The sequence below is a fragment of the Perognathus longimembris genome, chromosome 28 (genome assembly GCF_023159225.1).
Source record: "Perognathus longimembris pacificus isolate PPM17 chromosome 28, ASM2315922v1, whole genome shotgun sequence".
NCBI lineage: Eukaryota > Metazoa > Chordata > Mammalia > Rodentia > Heteromyidae > Perognathus > Perognathus longimembris.
This window is the reverse complement of record NC_063188.1, coordinates 72880484-72900099: the sequence shown is the minus strand read 5'-3', so window position 1 is coordinate 72900099 and position 19616 is coordinate 72880484. Positions and strand designations below refer to the sequence as shown.

The following is a 19616-nucleotide window of genomic DNA, read 5'->3' as shown; positions in this document are numbered from 1 at the left end:
CACTTTGAAAATAACTGTAGCCAATAATGAGGTGACGTGGCAAGGTTTAGAGCAATGAGTGACAGTAGTGAAGTAGGTGGGATGAAAGGGCCAACCAGGAAGCTAGGATACCAAATAAGGACATAGACACAGAGTCTGTGTAAGGGGTGCTGGAGGCTGGGACAGGACAGTGGGATGTGGGGGAGGAAGGGAGATTTGAGCGACCACTGGAGAGAGAAACAACCTGGCAGTATGAGAGGAGCAAGCAAATAGACAGTGACTGCTTTTTCTCAGCTTGTCAGACCTGGGAGATAACTTGGTAACCTTGGTTGAAATGGAGGGAAGGCTTAGCAGTGGCTCCATTAGCCAATATGACAACACAGTTTGAATTATAAAACAGTGTCTGGCGTTGGGTATAGCCATGCTCAGACCTAAGCAAATTAGTTAGCCTAGCCCAGGCAGATTTCTGCCCTTGCTCAACTGTCTTCACTCTGGTGCATTGGGAGAAGGCCCTTGTGCCATTAACAGCCTACAGCCTGGAGCTATAGCCAATTAGAACTGTATGGACCTGCCGTAAAGAGTGGCTAGGATGGAGGAGGTGATAGTGCAAAGTCAGATTCTGGATATACAGGACAGAAACACTGAAGGAAGTCAAGGAGGACTTCCTGATAGCAAGATTTCCATATGAGTAAGATTTGAAGAGAACAAGATTACTGTATGCAAGAAAACCAAAGACAAAAACAGAAACAAATCACACACACCACAAACAAACAAATAAATAAACAAACAACCCAGGAATGTGATGGATAGGGAGCTAAGAGGTTAAGAGGTTCAGTCACTTGAGGTAAGGGCTGTCACTTGAGGTAAGGGCCAAGTAGTCAGGCAGAATTTGTGGGGTTTTTTTTTGTTTCAATAGAAAACAAACAAACAAAAAAGAAACACCAAAAGAATTTTTTTTAATTAAGCAAAGCAGGCTGGAGGAAATGTTCTTGGGCAGAATCTGTGGAAAGTATGCTGGCTAAAGGCAGCACACACAGAGGCCCCAGTGTGCTGCTGCCAGAGCAGCTCCACCCTGCCCCCCCGCCCCCCAGGAGACCTTGGGGTCCTGCCAGCTTGGCCCACCCCCACACTAGCCCAGCCATAGCAACTCGTTTTCAGCTGCCTTGAAATACTCCTTGCCTAAGTGGTCTCTTCTGCCAGCTAAGGATACTCCCCCCAGTATTCATGGAGGCAGAGGCCTATCCACGCCTCAGTTACCCCATCTGCTAAATGGAGACTGTTATACTTGACATCTATAGAGGTGTGCTAATATTCTCTAGAACATCAACCACTCACTGCTCAGAAGCCAGCTCTGACACCCCTCCTATATTTTGAGACTTGTCCATGACTCTTCATTCATCATGGCAAAAGGTGCTGGGTTCAAGGCCCTTGATCCTCTACTCTTCCCTCCCTGCCCGTGTCGTCATCAACTGCTCTGAGTTTTCCTGTTTGGCTGGGATGCCCACTCAGCAAATAATTACTGAGTGCTTACTGTCGGCCAGGCCCTATTCCAGGCACTAGGGATACAGCAACAAATAAAACAGACAAAATCTCCTTTGTACAATTACTTAAAGATGATTTTTTAAACCAACAATGCTGGGTGCTGGTGACCTGTAATCCTAACTACTCAGGAGGCTGAGATCTGAGGATCGTGGCTCAAAACAGGCCCAGGCAGGAAAGTCAATAAGAATCTTACCTACAATTAACCACCAGAAAACCAGAAGTGACGTTGTAGCTCAAAGTGGCAGAGCACTAGCCTTGAGTAAAGGAGCTCAGGTACAATGCCAAGGCCCCACAATCGACAAAGTTCAAGCCCCACAACCAACAGAGAAAAAAACAGACAAAACAGATAGAAATCTTTGCCCTCAAGATGCTCACAGTCTTTTAGAGAAAGCAAGATATAAAATAAATATGTTAGTTTGTTGATGAGAAATGCTACAAAAATGAAAAGTATAGCAAAGGGAGTGGAAGGTGTTCTCTTAGAGCAATGAAAAAAGAGAGGCTGTGAAGACTTGCAAATATCTGGAGGAAGAAGATTCCAGGCCAAGGGAATCATAGTTGCAAAGGCTCTGAGAAGAGAATGTACTAAACACATTCAAGAAATAGCAAGGGACTCTAATCACAAAGTCCAAGCAATGGAAACAACCTAAATGCACATTCACTAATAAACAGATAAAGAAATGGAATACCATTCAGCCAGTTGTAACAATCTGAATGGACCTGGAGAACATTATGTTAAGTGAAGTAAGACAGGCACAGAACAACTAGCTCATAATCTCATTCCTATGAGCAATAAAAAAAAATTGATCTCATACAATTTGAGAACCCATGTTGTTCTGAGAGTAAGGGGTTAACGTAGAGATAGGGAAAGGTTGACTGATAGGTACTAAGTTTTTTTGCCAGTCCTGGGGCTTGAACTTGGGGCCTGGGCACTGTCCCTGGCTTCTTTTTGCTCAAGGCTAGCACTCTGCCACGTGAGCTACAGCACCACTTCTGGATATGGATATATATATATATATATATATATAGTGCTGATGTTGTGCCAAGTCGCGGGACCACCACCAAGAAGACCACCGAGACTCAGACATTCCGAAATGCAATAGCAAGGCAAGACTTCATTCAAGCGGGGCCGCGGCCCGGGCCTTGTCCTACCCACCGACACAGCGGAGGTTAGGAGGCAGCCCCCAGCTGCGATTACACAGAGCTTATAAAGGCAAAAGACAAAGTTACAGCAATCAGGTGTTTAAGCAAGCAAGATTACGAGTACAAATCTGATTGGCTCAGGGCTCGAGGCATTCTGGGGGCAGTTAGAGTTAAGCATTCCCAGTCGTTAGAGTTCTCGACCGCTGGGCCCTAATAAGCTTGTCCTGGGTTTGCTCACAGGGCCTGCTTATCTCAGCTGTACGTGGTAAAGTGGGGTTCGCGTGGTAAAGTGGGGCCTGACTTCAAAGTCTGGCTCTTCATTTCCCCCCTTCATTCCCCCCTTCTGATAGGTAACTCGAGAACCAATCGTGGTTCTCCTTGCTTAGTTTGATTCTGACTGAGAATCGGTAGGGATAGATTGGTATTGTGCCCGCAATACCATAAAAACTCATAACAAATGGGACAGATAAACATAGTTTTACACCAAAGCCCCAATTCTGACCCTATCTATATTATAGCCAATTTGATTACATACCAACTTTACCATTTGTTACATACTCACTTTAGGGATTGTCTTTCTCACTTTTAACATGCCAAAACCTTTTAATCTAAAGGAAATATTTTTGTTTTCTCTCTAAAGTCTTTCCTTATAAAGTTTTATAATCTGTGTCTTATAAAATTTAACATATCCCCACTCACACCATGTTTTACTTCCTCACACTATCAGTGACTTATTGGAACATATTGTGATAATTTAGTTTTTAAATCCCTTTCTTATCCAGAGGAAACCCTTTCTCTATCCCTTTCTCCAAGGCTTTCTATATTAACCTTCCTCTTTACATTTCCTGGGGCTTCTTTGCTTCTAGAGTTTTAAACTGTCTACATTTTCCGGTTTATCTCAAGGCAATTTACTGTGACTCCACGCACAGGCTGCTCCTAAGAAGCCAGACCAGAGTCAACTATCATAAGCCAACTATTCTATATCTATATTTTATATTCTATATCTATATTCTATATCTATATTCTATATCTATATTCCATATCTATATTCTATATCTATATTCTATATCATGAGCCAACTATTCTAGAGTGGAATTCTCCAGTTTCCAGTTCCTCCAAGTGCCTAAGGTTGGCCAGTGGCATCTGTAAGATTCACCCCCACGAGGGCTCCATGAAGATGCCCAGCAGTTTAAATCTCTGTCCAGTTACCTTGGTACCTGGCACTCCTGATGGCAGTTACCTCCCTCTCTTCTGAGGTCACACCCTAATCCATCTGGAAACATTTAATACTCTTGGACACACCTCCCACCCCAGGTATTGCCTGGAAGTGTGACTCTCCAGCCTGTCATACATGCTTTGAATTTAGCAGCAGGCCAGTCTGCTTGAAAATTTCTTACAATATCCAATTTTCTTAATAGAGCTAGTTAGCAGATCCAAAGCACTTTCCAGCAGAAACCAGCTGCGTATGATAAGAGTCTGATCTGAAGATGTAGATTCTTCCAGATGACTGTTAGACTCTCCTTGATCCCTCACTCAAATGTAATGGGCAGGGGCCGTGGTGTCAGGCAGCAGTGGCTCCCAGTGGTTCCAGTAGAATGTCACACCTTCTGGGTTACCTGCAACTTTCTCCATAGACTGGTTAGAGAAGCTTAACCTAAGTTAACCTAAAGCCTAACTTTAGTCAAATTTCCTAGTATTTACCTGATTCCTTCTTAAGCACACTAGCTTTTGCAGGCTGGCACATTACTGAAAGTCAAGACAGCTTTAGGCAATCAATGGCCCTTGGGTCATTTTCCAGGGCAATAAGTTTAAATCAGATTATTTCCAATAAGGCTAGGATTTTTTTTTAACCAACATAGGCGGCTTAGCCTGTAACCATTTCTCACAGGTGCAGTCTATACTGTTACCTCTGTTTTCCATGCCTCTAGTTTATCCTGCCTCATCTTCCCAAAAACAACTCTGGTCCCTTGGTCCTAAAAGGGGAGGCTGATGGGCAAAGATCATCCATCTTCTATAACTTCTTCAGGCTGACTCAGGGGTGTTGACCTTACCTAGCCAGGAACCTATAACCTTAGTCTACTTTACCAAGGGGCTGCAGGATCAGATGTCCATTAGGAGCTTTACTCCAAACTGGAAATTACATTCAACATTTTAACTTTCAACTATACAGACTTCTTTTTGGGCTACCGCAGTGTAGCCTTTTAACATTCTAGTTTGTAAAAGCTTTTACCTGAATGGCTGGGGAACTGATCTCTGATGACTTAACAGATCTCAGTAAGAACACAATCTCAGGTCTCTTTCCTGAACAAATGTATTAGCTTAAAATTCTCACTGCCAGTCAGGGCTTTGAGTAGATGTGGGGGGTTGGGATTTTAAACTATCCTCTCATTTGACAAACTTACCCTTACTACCCACTATCACAGATGACTGGCAAGTTCCTGCCCAGTAGACAGACATGGGCATTAGAAAGGCATGCTTACGAACTATTCTTCTAGGACTTCCCGGCTTTGATTAACTTTTGAAAGGCCAAACAGGAGTGACTCTAGGATCTGACACCATCTCTGCCATCCAAGCAGTGGCTTACTGCCTCTGGATGCTCCATCACTTTTGTCCCAGGAGTGACTTGTCACTGGACTTGGACTCAGGGCCTGAATGCTGTCCCTCAGCTCTCCAGCTCAAGACTAGCACCCTACCACTTCTGAGCTCCACACCACTCCGTTCCCAGCACTCTGCTGGCTGATTAGAGACAAGTCTCTCAAAGGGACCTTTCTCTGCCCAGGCTGGCTTCGAACCACAGATTTCAGATCAGTGAGTCTTACAAGAGGCCACTGTACTCCAATTAAAGCAACAAGGTGGTCCACACAGAAGTAGTTTTTAAGCATGTTCTTACCTGGAACTTATTAAGGGCCAGTATTAGATCTTGACAAACTTGTAGGAATTACCTGTGCTTCTCTGTGGGCCTGCTGGAAACTGTTACAAAAAACCTATAAAGAAGCTGGAATGGCAATTAAATATTTTGGTAGCCATAATTCTCCTTTTCTCACTTTGCAATAATTACTTAGGACAATTTTACTTCCAAATTTCTTATCTAGAAATGTATTCTTGATTTCCAAAGCCTTTTTAACACTAACACAACACTTTAGCTTTTATTTGCATTGGAAAAACTGAAGCTCACAGGCATTCTGAAACCAGGTGCCGTCCTTTGCCTATGGGTTGCTTGTTTCAAAAGAGCCTCTTTTTTTTTTTTTATTCCCAGTTACTGCATGGCATGAAGACCTTTGAACTCAAATGACAATTTTTCCTTAATGCAAGAATTACAATTAGAAATACTTATCCATTCAGCTTTCCAATATATTAGGGAGAAACATTGACCCATTTTGCCATTTCTTCCTACATACATAGAGTTAATGAGAGTTTACTTCTATCCCCATTAGTTTAAAATATATATCCTTTTAAATCCAAACTTCTGACACTTAGCTCTGACTAAGCATTTTTTAACTATAGTTCCTCTTTAAAACAATGCAATCATCCTTTAAAGCATTTGGTAATGCCCAAACTTGATGATCATTTGAATTTAAACTTAAACTTAGCTTTGCATCATACTGCAGTTTTGAACATGTTCACACTCTGGTTTTGAGCTATCTCCTTAACCTCCCTCTAGTGAGCTAGGATCAAGTCTAGAGGGCTAGATGGAGGTTCCCATGATGGAACGTTACCCATAGCTCTGATCAGATGTTCAGTCCAAAAGGCTACAGAAAACAAAACAATTATAACAATACAAAAGAAGGAAAACACAGGCAAGAACAAGAAAAAGAAAAACTGGAGATTTCTCAAGTTGGCCCGCACAACTTCCTGCAAGGGTGCAGAAGGAGTGGACTCAAGTTGAAAGCGGGGCTCCAGAGGTCCCCCTTCAAGGGTGGGGAGTCTGGGGCATCCCCCAGTCTCCCCAGGATTGCCGAGTAAGCACGTCTGCTTCGACAACCCCTTCAAGAAATAAGCAAAAGGGCTGGAGATATGGCCTAGTGGCAAGAGTGCTTGCCTCGTATACATGAGGCCCTGGGTTCAATTCCCCAGCACCAATATACAGAAAACGGCCAGAAGTGGCGCTGTGGCTCAAGTGGCTGAGTGCTAGCCTTGAGCAAAAAGAAGCCAGGGACAGTGCTCAGGCCCTGAGTCCAAGCCCCAGGACTGGCCAAAAAAAAAAAAAAAAAAAGAAAGAAAGAAAGAAGCAAAAGCAAAACAGACAAACAGATGTATTACAAGACAAATGAACAGCGCTGTTTTCTTACCTTCGGAGTCTGGGGTCTTGGGGGCCTCTGGGGCTATCCCGGACGAGCCCCCATATGTTGTGCCAAGTCACGAGACCACCACCAAGAAGACCACCGAGACTCAGACATTCCGAAATGCAGTAGCAAGGCAAGACTTTATTCAAGCGGGGCCGCGGCCCGGGCCTTGTCCTACCTACGGACACAGCAGAGGTTAGGAGGCAGCCCCCAGCTGCGATTACACAGAGCTTATAAAGGCAAAAGACAAAGTTACAGCAATCAGGTGTTTAAGCAAGCAAGATTACGAGTACAAATCTGATTGGCTCAGGGCTCGAGGCATTCTAGGGGTGGTTAGAGTTAAGCATTCCCAGTCGTTAGAGTTCTCGACCGGCTGGGCCCTAATAAGCTTGTCCTGGGTTTGCTCACAGGGCCTGCTTATCTCAGGTATATGTGGTAAAGTGGGGCCTGACTTCAAAGTCTGGCTCTTCATTTCCCCCCTTCACTGAGGAATCAAACCCAGGGCTTCATGTATGCAAGGCAAGCTCTCTACCACTAGGCCATATTCCCAGCCCCTGTATGGTACATTTTTAAAACCAGAAGAAAGGGGCCAGGTGCTCATGGCTCACACCTGTAATCCTGGCTACTCAGAAGGCTGAGGACTGTGGTGCAAAGCTGGCCTGAGGCAATAAAATCCAGGAGACTCTTATCACCAATTACCCACGAAAAAGCTAGAAATGGAACTGTGACTCAAATGGCAAAGCACTAGGCTTGAGCAAAAAAGCTCAGGGACAGTGCCCAGCCCCTAAGTTCAAGCTCCAGGACCAACATACACCGCCCCCCCCCATACCCACACACAGGATTCTTAAAGTTTTCATCACCAAGAAATTATTAAATATTGGAGGAAATAGCTATGTTTACTCTAATTTAAACATTACATGATATATGTTTGTGTATGTATCAAATCTTGCATACCCATTAGCATGTAAAAATTTTATGAGATTTTGTATGCATTAAATTCAACTTTAGTTTTATTTAAAAAATATATAGCTGGAAGCTGGAGGATAAAAACTTCAAGACCCATCTAGGTTACACAGTGAAACCTTATCTTTAAAAACAAAAATAGGAAGGGTGGAGGCTGTGAGCAAGCAAGTGGAGCCCTACATATACATACATACATACATACATACATACATACATATACATTACAAGGCAGAGGCAATACATCATAGCATAAAGGAAAGGAGAGCAGATTCTCACTGTAGAGCTGAAACCTTTGAAACTAAGAGCCCAAATAAATATTTTCTCTGAAACAAAAATAGGGCTAGGGCTGGGTACTGGTGGCTCACATCTGCAATCCTAGCTACTCAGGAGGTTGAGATCTGAGGATAGAGGTGAGAAACCAGCCCAGGCTTCTGCCATTAACTACCAAAAACACAGAAGTGAAGCTATGACTCAAATGGTAGATTGCCAACCTGGAGTGAAAAAAAGTTTAGGGACAGCACCCTGAGTTTAAGCCCCAACAGGCTACAAAATAAAAAGAAACAATTAATAGATAAAATAAAAATAGAGCTAGGTTGTATTTCAGTGGTATTTACTTGCCTAATGTGGGTGAGGATCTGGGTTCAATCCCCAGGACAAGAAAGAAAGGAAGGAAAGGACAAGAAAGAAAGGAGGGAAAGAGGGAAATAGCATGGAGGCCAGTTTGGCTGGAGCAAGACAGACTAGTAGCGAGAGACAAGATTAAGAACTGAACTGTCAGCCAGATTGTGTAGGTTTACAGTGGGCCTGGTGAGGGGTTTGATTTACACTTTGAGATGAGATGGAAGCCACAGAGAATTTTGAGCAAAGGAAATACATGGCCTGATTCAGGGGTAACGGGATCTTTCTACTGCTTCGAGAAGAGTAAACTATTAGGAGCAAGGGTTTAAAGAGGGAGGCCAGCTAGTAGATTATTGCATTTACCAGGAAAAAAAAATGTTTGTAGTTATTGTGGGAGTGGTGAGAATTGGAAAGATTGTGACTATAGTCTAAAGATAGAGCCAAAACTCCCTGATGGATTGGACATGGAGTGTGAGAGGAAGAAGGGAGTTAAGCATGACTTTAAGATTTTAGCCCAGCATCTATTTCCTGAGATAAGAAAGAGCAAAGAGAAGAGCAGATTTGGGGAAAGGAGACAACAGAAACAAAGTTTGGGATATGTTAAGCTTGAGATGCCCATGGAATATTCTACTGGAGATGTCAAGGAAGCAATTGGATATATGACTCTGTAGTTCAGAGGACAGATCTATCCTAGAGATACAGACTTGGGAGTCAGCAGTGTATAAATAGTATTTAAGGCCTTGGGACTTGATGACATCACCTTAGGAGTGAATGTAGAAAGAACAGAGGAGGAGAGGGGGAGGGGGGATGAAAAGGAAAGGAAAGAAGGTCAAGAACAGAGACCCAGGGTGTTCCAAAGATTTAAAAATCAGAAAGAGAATTTGCTAAGAAAGGAGCCCGAGAAGGCATGACCAGTGAGGATTATTTACCCACATCCTCCTTTTCTCTCAGGCTCAAATCAAAGCTCATGTCCTTTAGGACCCTTTCTTGAAGATTTGGGCAAAAGTGTTTTCCCCCTTCTGTAAACGTGTGTGTGTGTGTGTGTGTGTGTGTGTGTGTGTGTGTGTGTGTGTGTGGCCTTTTTGCTCAAGGCTGGCTCTCCATGTCTGGATTTTTGCTGGCTAACTGGAGGTAGGAGTCTCATAGACTTTTCTGCCCAAGCTTGCTTTGAACTGGGATCCTCAGATCTCAACCTTCTGAATAGCTAGGATTACAGGCATGAGCCACTAAACCCTGGTTGTATTTTTTTCACAACTAATTATATTCCTTAGAGAAATTGTGGAAAATGGAGGTGAACCTTTTTGTCACATGTATCTTTGAGCTCCCCACGAACAAGGCTCCTTCCCAAGTGAGGTCCAGAAAACTGAAGTAATTTACATACCACTGCCACAACTTTTACCATCATATGCATCTGCTTAATACAATTTAAATAGATACACTTGGTTGGCCGTCCTAGGGTTTGAACTCAGGGCCCTCAGTTTTCCTGGCAGGCACCTACCACTTGAGCCACAGTTATGCCCTTTTATGCTTTGATTGTTTTGGTCTTTGATTCTTATGGTCTCACATTGTTGCCTCTTACCTCAGTCCTCCTACTTATGCCCCTCTAGGAGCTGGGACTATAGGTATGTACCACCCAAACAGACATACTTCTTCAAGAATAAAAGTTAGTTTTATCCTAAGCAATAATATGTATTTTTAACACAGGGTCTCACTATGGTAACCCAGACTGGCCTTGAACTTCGTCTCAGCCTCTGGGTGCTGGGATTACAGTTTTGCACCATCACACTCATCCCAATGTCTTATAATTTTAAATAAATTGTATAACAACTATATATAATATTAATAATTAAAATGTTCAGTTATGTCTCATTTTAAAAGATCTGTGGGATTGGAGACATGACTGTTGGTAAAGTGCTAGCTAATGAGCAAAAGCATTGGGTACTAAGTTCAAGTCCTGGTCTCTGACTTAAAATTTTTTTAAGTGACAGATGCTGGTGGCTCACGCCTGTAATCCTAGCTCCTCAGGCAGCTGAGATCTGAGAATTGCAGTTCAAAGCTAGTCAGGTCAGAAAGGTTCATGAGACTCTCATCTCCAGTTAAGTACTGAAAAAGCTGGAAGAGAAGTTGTGCCTCACGTGGTAGAGCACTAGCTCTGAGCAAAAAAGCTCAGGAAAAGTGACCAAGCCCAGAGTTCAAGCCCCAGGACCAGCAAAAAAGAAACAGAAAAAAATAATTTAAAGAGAACGAGATTTTGTGTACTAAATGGCAGAATTCATTCAGCATTTTGAAAAACACAAAACTCTAACACCATATCTTAGGTGGTCTCCATTTTTCCATCTGACAAATAGATACTATTATAATGTTTTCACCCTATTTTCTCTCCCCCTCTTCTTTTCCCCTGATTTTTTGTTCTTGCTCTCCTGATCCCTATTCTATTCCTCCTCCTTCTTTGTAATTTTTTTTCTTTCTATGACTCTAAACATCTTTTTTATCCCTGTCTCACTCTCCTGTCCCTTTTCTTTCCTGATGCATCAGGACCATCAACAATAAAGTCTATGTTGCAGAAATCAAAGAGAAGCACCAGGCCAAGAAAATTTATGAGGAAGCTCATGAGCAAGGAAAGACAGCTGCTCATGTAGGCATCAGGTAAGTTTCCATCACTCTGAAATATTACCAAGTCATCTAAGCTGAGTATCCAGGGGAGATGCATGTTCTCTCTGGGTGTGTAGGCGTGGATCTCTAGTTTTATTAAGTGGGGGACAACAATAAAGTTGCCTTCATAGGCTTCCATGTGATCATGTGAATGTGTGAGAATCAAAGTCTGTAAATAGTAAGTGCTCAATAAATGGAAGTTTGTGTCCCCATTTCCATTTTTAGCCTGATGTGGCTTGTTTAAGCATTGGCATCTTCTGGAAAGGTTATGTTCAAGTGATATTTTGTTTATTCTAAATTGGGTCTTGTTTCCTAACTAAGTTTTATTCACTTGGCAAAAGTGGCTTGTCTTCTTTCAATGTTTCCTCTCAACTTCCAAGAGAATTTTGTTCTGAAGGAAAACTTCAGATTTGGCTATTGCAAACTGAGTTACTGCCACATAAACAAGCTTCAGTCTAACACATGGGGCAAGAGTGGGTGCATAGAGTTATTTGAAGAGGAAGAGGCATTGTGTGTGTTGTTGTTGTTGTTTTTTAAAAAAAAAAAACTGCTTTCATAAATGGAAGCATTAGGCCCTAGTTCTTCTGTTCTAGGTCCAGATTTTCACAAAGAGTTTCCTTGAGAAGGAGCTACCTTTGGGAGAATTTCTCAGTATGGGAAATGAGTGAGGAAAACAGGTTAGGGGTGAATGTCTGCATCACTTGACTGTAGGGTCAGGCCCTTGGTTGAACCAGAGGCTTGGCCTAGTCTTCTGGATTGAAGCAACAGCATATCCTATAGCTCTCCTAACCCTCAGGATATCCAATGCTCTTTCCAACCTTCTCCCAGGGACCGGGAATCAGAGAAATTCCGAATCTCTACTAGTCTGGCAGCTAGGACAGAAGTAATATTTGCCCTATCCTATGAGGAACTGCTCCAGCGACACCAAGGCCAGTACCAGTTGGTGGTGAGCCTGAGGCCTGGTCAATTGGTGACAAGACTGAGTGTAGAGGTCACTGTGTCAGAAAGAACAGGGATCGCCTATGTGCATGTGCCACCGCTGAGGACGAGCTGGCTGCGCACCAACGACCGTGCAAGTATGTGGGCAAAGTGGTCAACCACCTTACTGGCTATCCCTGAATAGGAACTTTGCCCTTTCCACAAGGCATCCCATGCTCTCTGCCAAGTTCCTTCTCACCTTAGAGAGAGGAGAGCATACATGAAGTTAAAGATATTTGGGGTCCAGCATGGGTCTAGTCATTGGCACCAGTATGAGGTTGGCACATTACAAACCAACCAAGGCTTGATATCCCTTGTCACAAAGAGTCAACATTGGGGAAAGGGTTTTTATTTTAATGCAATGAAGTGTTGTATTTTTAAAAAATTAAAGGGAACGGGAATATGGCCTAGTAACAAGAGTGCTTGCGTCATATACATGAAGCCCTAGGTTTGATTCCCCAGCACCACATTCATAAAAAAAAAAAAAAAAAAAGGCCAGAAGTGGCGCTGTGGCTCAAGTGGTAGAGTGCTAGCCTTGAGCAAAAAGAAGCCAGGGACAATGTTCAGGCCTTGAGTCCAAGCCCAGGACTGGCAAAATAAAAAAAAAATTAAGGGTAGAAGGTGCCGGACTGGCAGAAGCCTGCTTTGCCTGGGAATGCCAGGGAGGGCAGCAGAAGATGGGCAGGCTGGGAGTGCATCCTGCCGGCCAAGCCTAGAGCTGGGGTCCGAGGGTGAGGAGGAACACAGGAATGAGGGTCCTTAACCAGCACAGGTGAACCTGAGGCCCAGCCAGGCCCCAGCCCCTCAGAGCCACCCCCAAGGCGCCTCTGAGAGCGGGGGGCCAGCACAGGAGCACACCAGCTTGCCTGGCCACCCACGCAGGGCTCTGCAGCACTGGACGTCCTGGCTGATTTGACCCTGCTGATCAGACAGGCAGTGGGGTGCACACAGTGCAGAGAGACAGACACACACACACACACCGGTTCCCATTTGCACTGAGGTGGCGCCATCCACAAGTCAGCCAGCCCACTGCTCTGCCTCTCTTTCCCCATCCGCAAGATGCAGTTGGGTGGAGGAGAGACCATCTGTGGCCCAGGACAGGAGGAGAACTTGGCAACAGTGCTGCCCAAAGTTATGATGCAGAGCAGTGAAGGCTGCATGCTGGTGTTCAGAGTGAGGGCTGCTGGGCACTGCCAAGATGCATAGATGCGCCTGTGGGCCTCCCATGGCCCTGCTGGGGTTGGATGCCCACACGGACTGCCTGGGAGCCAGGAGGCATGGTCAGTTGTGGGCTGTGCATAGGGAGGCTGGGGTGGGAGGGAGGGATGGCTGGTCCAGGGCCACAGGGCAGCAGCAGGGACTTGGGCCCACAGGCCATGTGAGTGTCGCAGCCTCTGCTCTTAAGCCCTCAGCTAAAAATGGCAGCTCCCTCCCCCCTTCTCCTTAAAGGTTAAAACAGAGGATAGAAGCAATCCTGAGGGGATCAAACCAAACAAAGACTTCTGGAAGGAAGGAAGCCCAGGGAATGTATGTGAGCAGGCGCCCAGGATTATAGGGGCTCCCTCTGCCTCTAAGCTTCCTGACAGCTGTAGCAGGGAGGAGTAGGGAGGAAGAATTCCCAAGTCTCATTTTCTCACTTTTGGGGGGGGGAGGGGGTGGCCCAGAGAGAGACATGTCTAAATGGACACTTGTCTTGGACTAAAATTCCAGAAGCAGTTGCTCTGTGGCCAGCTCAGCAAACATCCGGGACCAGCCAGTCACCAGTGATTTCATGAGCCGCTAAAAGGCTCATTCCCACACGCGATGGGGGAGTGAGAGGCAGAGGGGAGGAAAACACATGCAACTCTGTCCCACAGGGAAACCATGCAGCTCTGCTGTTTCCCACAGTCTGGATGGGGATGGGAGAGACCCAGGCCGTGTGTGTGTGTGTGTGTGTGTGTGTGTGTGTGTGTGTGTGTGTGTGTGCATGCGTGCGCGCGCGCGCCCCTGTCCTCACCCCCAGCACTCTGCCTCTGTGGGAGAAGACCCAGGCTCCTGGTGGACTTGGGGCCTCACTGGCCAGTGGTCTGGAGAGAGGCCAGGTTGGATGGATAGTGGGGCAGGGAGAGCCTGGGAGTGAGGGCCAGACTGCCAGGGCTGGGGTGGAGGGCTGTGTTGGGGGTGTGGGGCAGGTGGGGCAGGTGAGGCAGGGGCCAGAGCAAGAAATTGCAGGCTGCAAGGTTTGGGGCAGAGCAGGAAACTGGGGCAGGTGGGAGGGCCTAGAAGCCAGGGGGAGCTGCAGGTGATGGGAGGGCTCCCCTGCTTCCCTTCCCTCCAAGTTACTACTTTGTTTGCCCCCAACTGTGGCTTTTCTGTGGGGTGAGCCTTCCATTCCAGCCCACACTGACCTTCCCCACCTGTGCAGGTGAGGCTGACACACCCCCATCCACCAGGATTGAGAGAGGAGAGACCTGTGTTCGAGTTACCTTCTCCCCAACAATGCATGAGCAATCTGCGTCCTCCAGCTCGGGCATCATGGCTGACTTCAGAGTCCAGTATGACGTGACCATGGAGAACATCATTGGGGATGTGCAGGTGGGAGCTCAGGGAGTTGGACTGAACTTGGGCCTGGGCAATGTGGTGCACAAAGTTGTTCATCAGAGTCTCCTTAGGAATAGGTGAGGTGTGTGATGGGGGTAGAGGATGTAAAGGCTTCACACACATATGAGCATCTGAAATGGCGAGACATCTGGGATTGTAGAAACTGAAATCGGGTTTGAATGTACTGACCTAAATGCAGGAAGTGATAACCCACTCTGAAACATCCTTAGGCTGGGAGGGGTGTGGCAGAGGCTCTGACATTTCCATGTAGTCTTGTGTTTTTTTATTTACCTGTTTGTTTGTTTGTCTGTTGTGGGGCTTAAATTAAAGGCTTGGACACTGTCACTGAGCACCATATACCCAACACTACCAGTCTACAGCTTTGAGCCACAGTGCTACTTCTGGATTTTTGGTGGTTGTTTGAAGATAAGCATCTCATGGACTTTCCTGCCCATGCTGCCTTTGAAGAGTGATACTCATATCTCAGTCTCCTGCATAGCTTGGATTACAGGCATGAGCCACTAGTCTGGGCCATTTTCTGATTTTTCTCAAAGGCCCTCTGCTTCACTTGAGCCATGTGCCTGAATGCAGAGCTCTTCAGTCATGAACTAGTGAAGATAGTAGGGAGACTCTATGCTTCTTGGGAATAGCTCAGCTCAGCATGGTTCCAGGGCCCCTGGCTAGAAGAGAAAGAGGATGAGGTGGAAGAGGTGAAGTGGGTAGGGCTGATCCTAAGAGGATTGCTCCCACACCTTTTTCTTCCCATTTTCCTGACACAATCTGTCCTCCTGACAGTTCCCAACCACTCAACTCCTTTCTCCACAAGCACCTGAGTTCTAGCCTCACATATGGGCAAGCATGCTCAAAGTAGCAGCTGCCCTGAGTGTGTCTTCTTCCTTCCCCACTGGCCAGCACCTTCCTCTTTTGTAATCCTTGCTCAAGCAAGTGCAATATATGTGGCAGAGAATGAGAGGGTATAAGAGAAGGAAGATTTCCTAAAAGACTTGGCCTTTGGAAGAAATGAGTAGGACTTGTTCACTCTGTGAAGGGAAAAGCATGTCAAGATAAGGAACAGCATATGCAGAGACACAAAGATGTAGCAGAGCCTACCTCTAGGAAGAAGTGAGTGGAACTCCCATCTCCTATGAGCAGTTGGGGGTACCTTGCCAGCAGGTGGCAGCATTTGGTGCTCTGCCAAGTAGGTGTGTTTCATTCATGGAGGCAGAATCAGGGGCTTCCTTCTGTCCCTTCCCTTTTCCGCAATTGCCTGAAGGAGAAACATCCTAATCAAGGAAGGATGAGCAGAAAAACACACCCAACACCCCCCATTCCCTGTGAGCTCTGATTCAACTGCCACCCACCTGGAGCCCTGCAATCCTGTCCCACTGCTTGTGTGGCAAAGAGCCTTACCTGTCAAATGCCCTACCTCCCTCTGCTCCTTCACACAGTATTCTGTCTCTGTCGTGTACAGGGCTGCATGATGTGGGGGACACTGAAGGAAATCCCACCTAGGTGCCACTTCTTGCCTCTTGGTGAAGGGCAGGGTGGGGGTGACACTGACTGGAGGTAGTGACATGCCCATTGTATCACGAGACAAGGTGGGATGGAAACCAAAATAAGGGGAAAAGAGGATCAGGGAATGTTCCATGGCTGTCCAGGGACTTCAAAAGTACAGAGAAATGGCCCTTATGGAAGAAGGACACTGAGGGCAAGGAAGGCCTCAGAGCCAAGGTGGCTGCTCAATGACAGGGAAGGGATTGAATCTTTTCAGGCCTATGCCGGGCTTCCACAGTGATGGAGAGTGGGGAGCATAGATTTAAGATATAATCCAAGAGGTAAGAGAGAATGAGGGGAAACAGAATTCTGTGGCATCACAAAGTGGCTGGATGGTGTTCTATAGGTGAATAGGGCCTTAGAGGAAATGAAACTGGAATACTGGTGCAGTTGTTATAAGTAGCCGAGAAGGAAGACCTGCACTGAGCCAGGGAAAATGAGGAAATTGAGGGCTGAATCTGAGCAGGGTTTCCTTGGAATGAAGAGCTCAGCACCCCAAGAAGTGTACAGGAGCAAAAAGCAACAGAAGGAGTAGCTGACTTGCAAGGTCACAGGAAAACTAAAGGTGACCTTCAGAACTGGGGACTAGTAGCCTCGGGATGGTGGTGCCTGGCATGACAGTTACATACAATGGATGGAGGCCTGACTCAGAAATAATGCTCCAACCTAGCAAGTGGCTGACTGCAAGGACCTAGGAGGAATGCAAGTGACACTCGGGTAGGGGGAAGAGTGAGCATGGGGACAGTGGTGCTCTGCATGAGAATAACATACAAGAGGGGCACCAGTGGTTCATGCATGTAATCCTAGCTACTCAGGAGGCAGAGATTTGAGGATCCCCATTCAAAGCCAGCCCAGGCAGAAAAGTACTTGTGAGAATCTTATCTCAAATTAACCACTCAAAAAATAGAACTGGAGCTGTGGCTCAAATTGGTATAGGGCTAGCATTGAAGGAAACAGCTTAGGGACAGGGCCTAGGCCCTGAGTTCATGCCCCACAACCAAAAACAAAATAGTAATTTTATAGATAGGTAGGTACATAGATAGATAGATAGATAGATAGATAGATAGATAGATAGATACTGGGTCAGAGTCCTGTCTCCAGCATACCCAGCCAGAATCCAAAAGATGGGGGTCACAGCAGGATGAGGGGGAGGGGAGGAGGCACTTGTGGAGCTGCATGGGAAACCAGACGGAAAGGCTATGGACACAGCACCCTACCCAACTTCAGGGCAGGTTTTACTCCCTTGGGAGGGTCTATGTCCGTTCACGCTCTTCCTGGCTGAATGTGGGTGGGACAGGCACACTGACCAGAGCTGCCCCTCAGGGCTTACATCAGAGGGATGGGCTCCCAGAGGAGTTGGGGGCTGGAGAGCACACGCCAGGGCCAGTGGCAGGGCCTTCCCCAGTCCCTACACACCCAGGTCTGGCAGGCACACAGGCTGCCAACTGTATCCTGCTCATGGCCTGGGCCATGGCAGACTGGGCGGTAGAGGCCTTGGGGAACTGGGATAGAGTGCTAGGACTGGGAGGAAACACAAGCCTCCCATGCACAGGCGAATTACTTCGAAGCCAGGGGAAGCCACCATGTACTTCCAAGTCCTGTTTCCCCCTGATGCAGGAGGAAGCAGCAAACAGCCTGGTGGTCCCAGCTTGCCTAAGGGCAAAGAGGAGGACGAACTGTTTCCCTGAGCAGAAGGAACTGCTGCAGTTCCTCAGGCTGCAGGCACAGGATTCAGGGGAGCCCAGGGCCTCAGCAAGCCCAGACATCACTGGGCTGAGCTGACTCTGGTCCTGAGGGGCCTCCCAGCCCCCTTCCCTTCCCACAGTTGGCCCAGCCCCCAGGCTCTGCAGAGGGAGAGGAGAGGTGGAGGGGGCAAGGGGCCAGTGACCAATCACATGCAGGACAGCCCCAGGCATCTGTACCTGGTGCAACCAATCCCCTCTGTACAGACAGCTCAGTTGGCCTCTGATGCCTCCTCCCCTCCCTGCTCTGCCCAGCAACAGCAGAAAGGAGGTTTGAGGGGGAGAGGGAGGCCCTGCAGACTCCCAGCCCTTGGCAGCAAGGAGCTGGGCCCCAGGCTCATTCTATGGAGGGAGGTTAAAACAATACTTGGAGTTCCTGGAGCCCAGGCAGACGTCCCTGGGGGACCCTCAAGACTGTGCAAGCCCGGCTCTTTCACAGACAGGAACTCATATATTACAGAGATCCTGATCCTTGGAGCCCTGGACCACAAGCCAGTCTTCACTCCACAGCTCTAGGCAAGGCCTGGGGGATGGAGGCTGAGCGTCCAGCAGACACACAGTTCTGCTGTGGGAGACAGACACGAAGCAAACATCCACACACATGGCCATTGAACTAGACAAAGGAAGGCGTCCTGGGAAGCAAAGTGCAGGCTGTTATGGGGGAGAGTCAGAGGGTCTGGTTCCACTGCCTCTCACCCTTCTTCTTGGTTTCTCTTCTGTTTGTCCAGATTTATGGAGGCTATTTCATTCACTACTTTGCCCCCAGGGGGCTCCCACCTGTGGAGAAGAACGTAGTGTTTGTTATTGACGTGAGCGGCTCCATGTTTGGGACCAAGATGAAGCAGGTACCAATGACCCTGGGGGCTTTTCTAAGCCCTGCCATTCCATTCCCAGGCCCAGAAAGCAGAGAACTGCAATCGTGGGACCAGAGACCCTACCTCACCCTGGAACCAGAGACCTCTCTCTCAGCCTCTCACATCTTAGAGTTGGGGTCTCCCTAGGGACCTGGGGCCTTATCTAATGGGAGCCACACTTCCTGGAGCTACAGAATCTGAGGAACATTGGAACACTGGTCCATGGGGCTTGAAGCACTAAGAGCTGCAATCCCACATTTCCAGGGCTCAGTATGTCCCCAGTAGATTGAACCCTCATGACAGAGAGCCCTATGACAGTAGAATCCTGAACCAATGTGACCTTTAGTAATGAAGACTGATTCTTCCAGATACCCTGTCACCTAGGGCTTATGTTAATTATAGTTTTTAATCTAAGGCCTGATATTCTAGGATGCTGAAATTGTAGCATTCAAACTCCTACAGTCCGTGGTCATATATTTTGACCTTGTAACACTTCTATCCCTCACCCTTGAATCATTAGATTACCTGACCCTAATGTCTCAGTCATGGGGTTCTAGAAGCTGCATTTTGATCCATAATGCTCTCAGGCTCCAGAATGATACAGTTCAAGTATTCTGGGATAATAGACCCTTTGAACCTGGAAACTTTTGACCACAGAGCCCTGGAGAGCTAAGGCTACTTAAGCTGTTTTGATGACTCAACCAACATGTGGTCTTCCAGGAAGTGCCTCA

General features: G+C 46.6%; 1 protein-coding gene across 1 annotated transcript in view; it reads left to right on the top strand.

Moving 5' to 3' along the window:
• The window catches only part of Itih6 (inter-alpha-trypsin inhibitor heavy chain family member 6), a 39581-nt gene that overhangs the window by 3680 nt on the left and 16285 nt on the right, over nucleotides 1–19616 (top strand). Inside the window, exons 3-6 of the mRNA XM_048336163.1 lie at nucleotides 11061–11171; nucleotides 12006–12253; nucleotides 14560–14729; nucleotides 18760–18876. Of these exons, the coding sequence (XP_048192120.1) occupies nucleotides 11061–11171; nucleotides 12006–12253; nucleotides 14560–14729; nucleotides 18760–18876 (646 nt within the window). The remainder of the gene's footprint in view (nucleotides 1–11060; nucleotides 11172–12005; nucleotides 12254–14559; nucleotides 14730–18759; nucleotides 18877–19616) is intronic.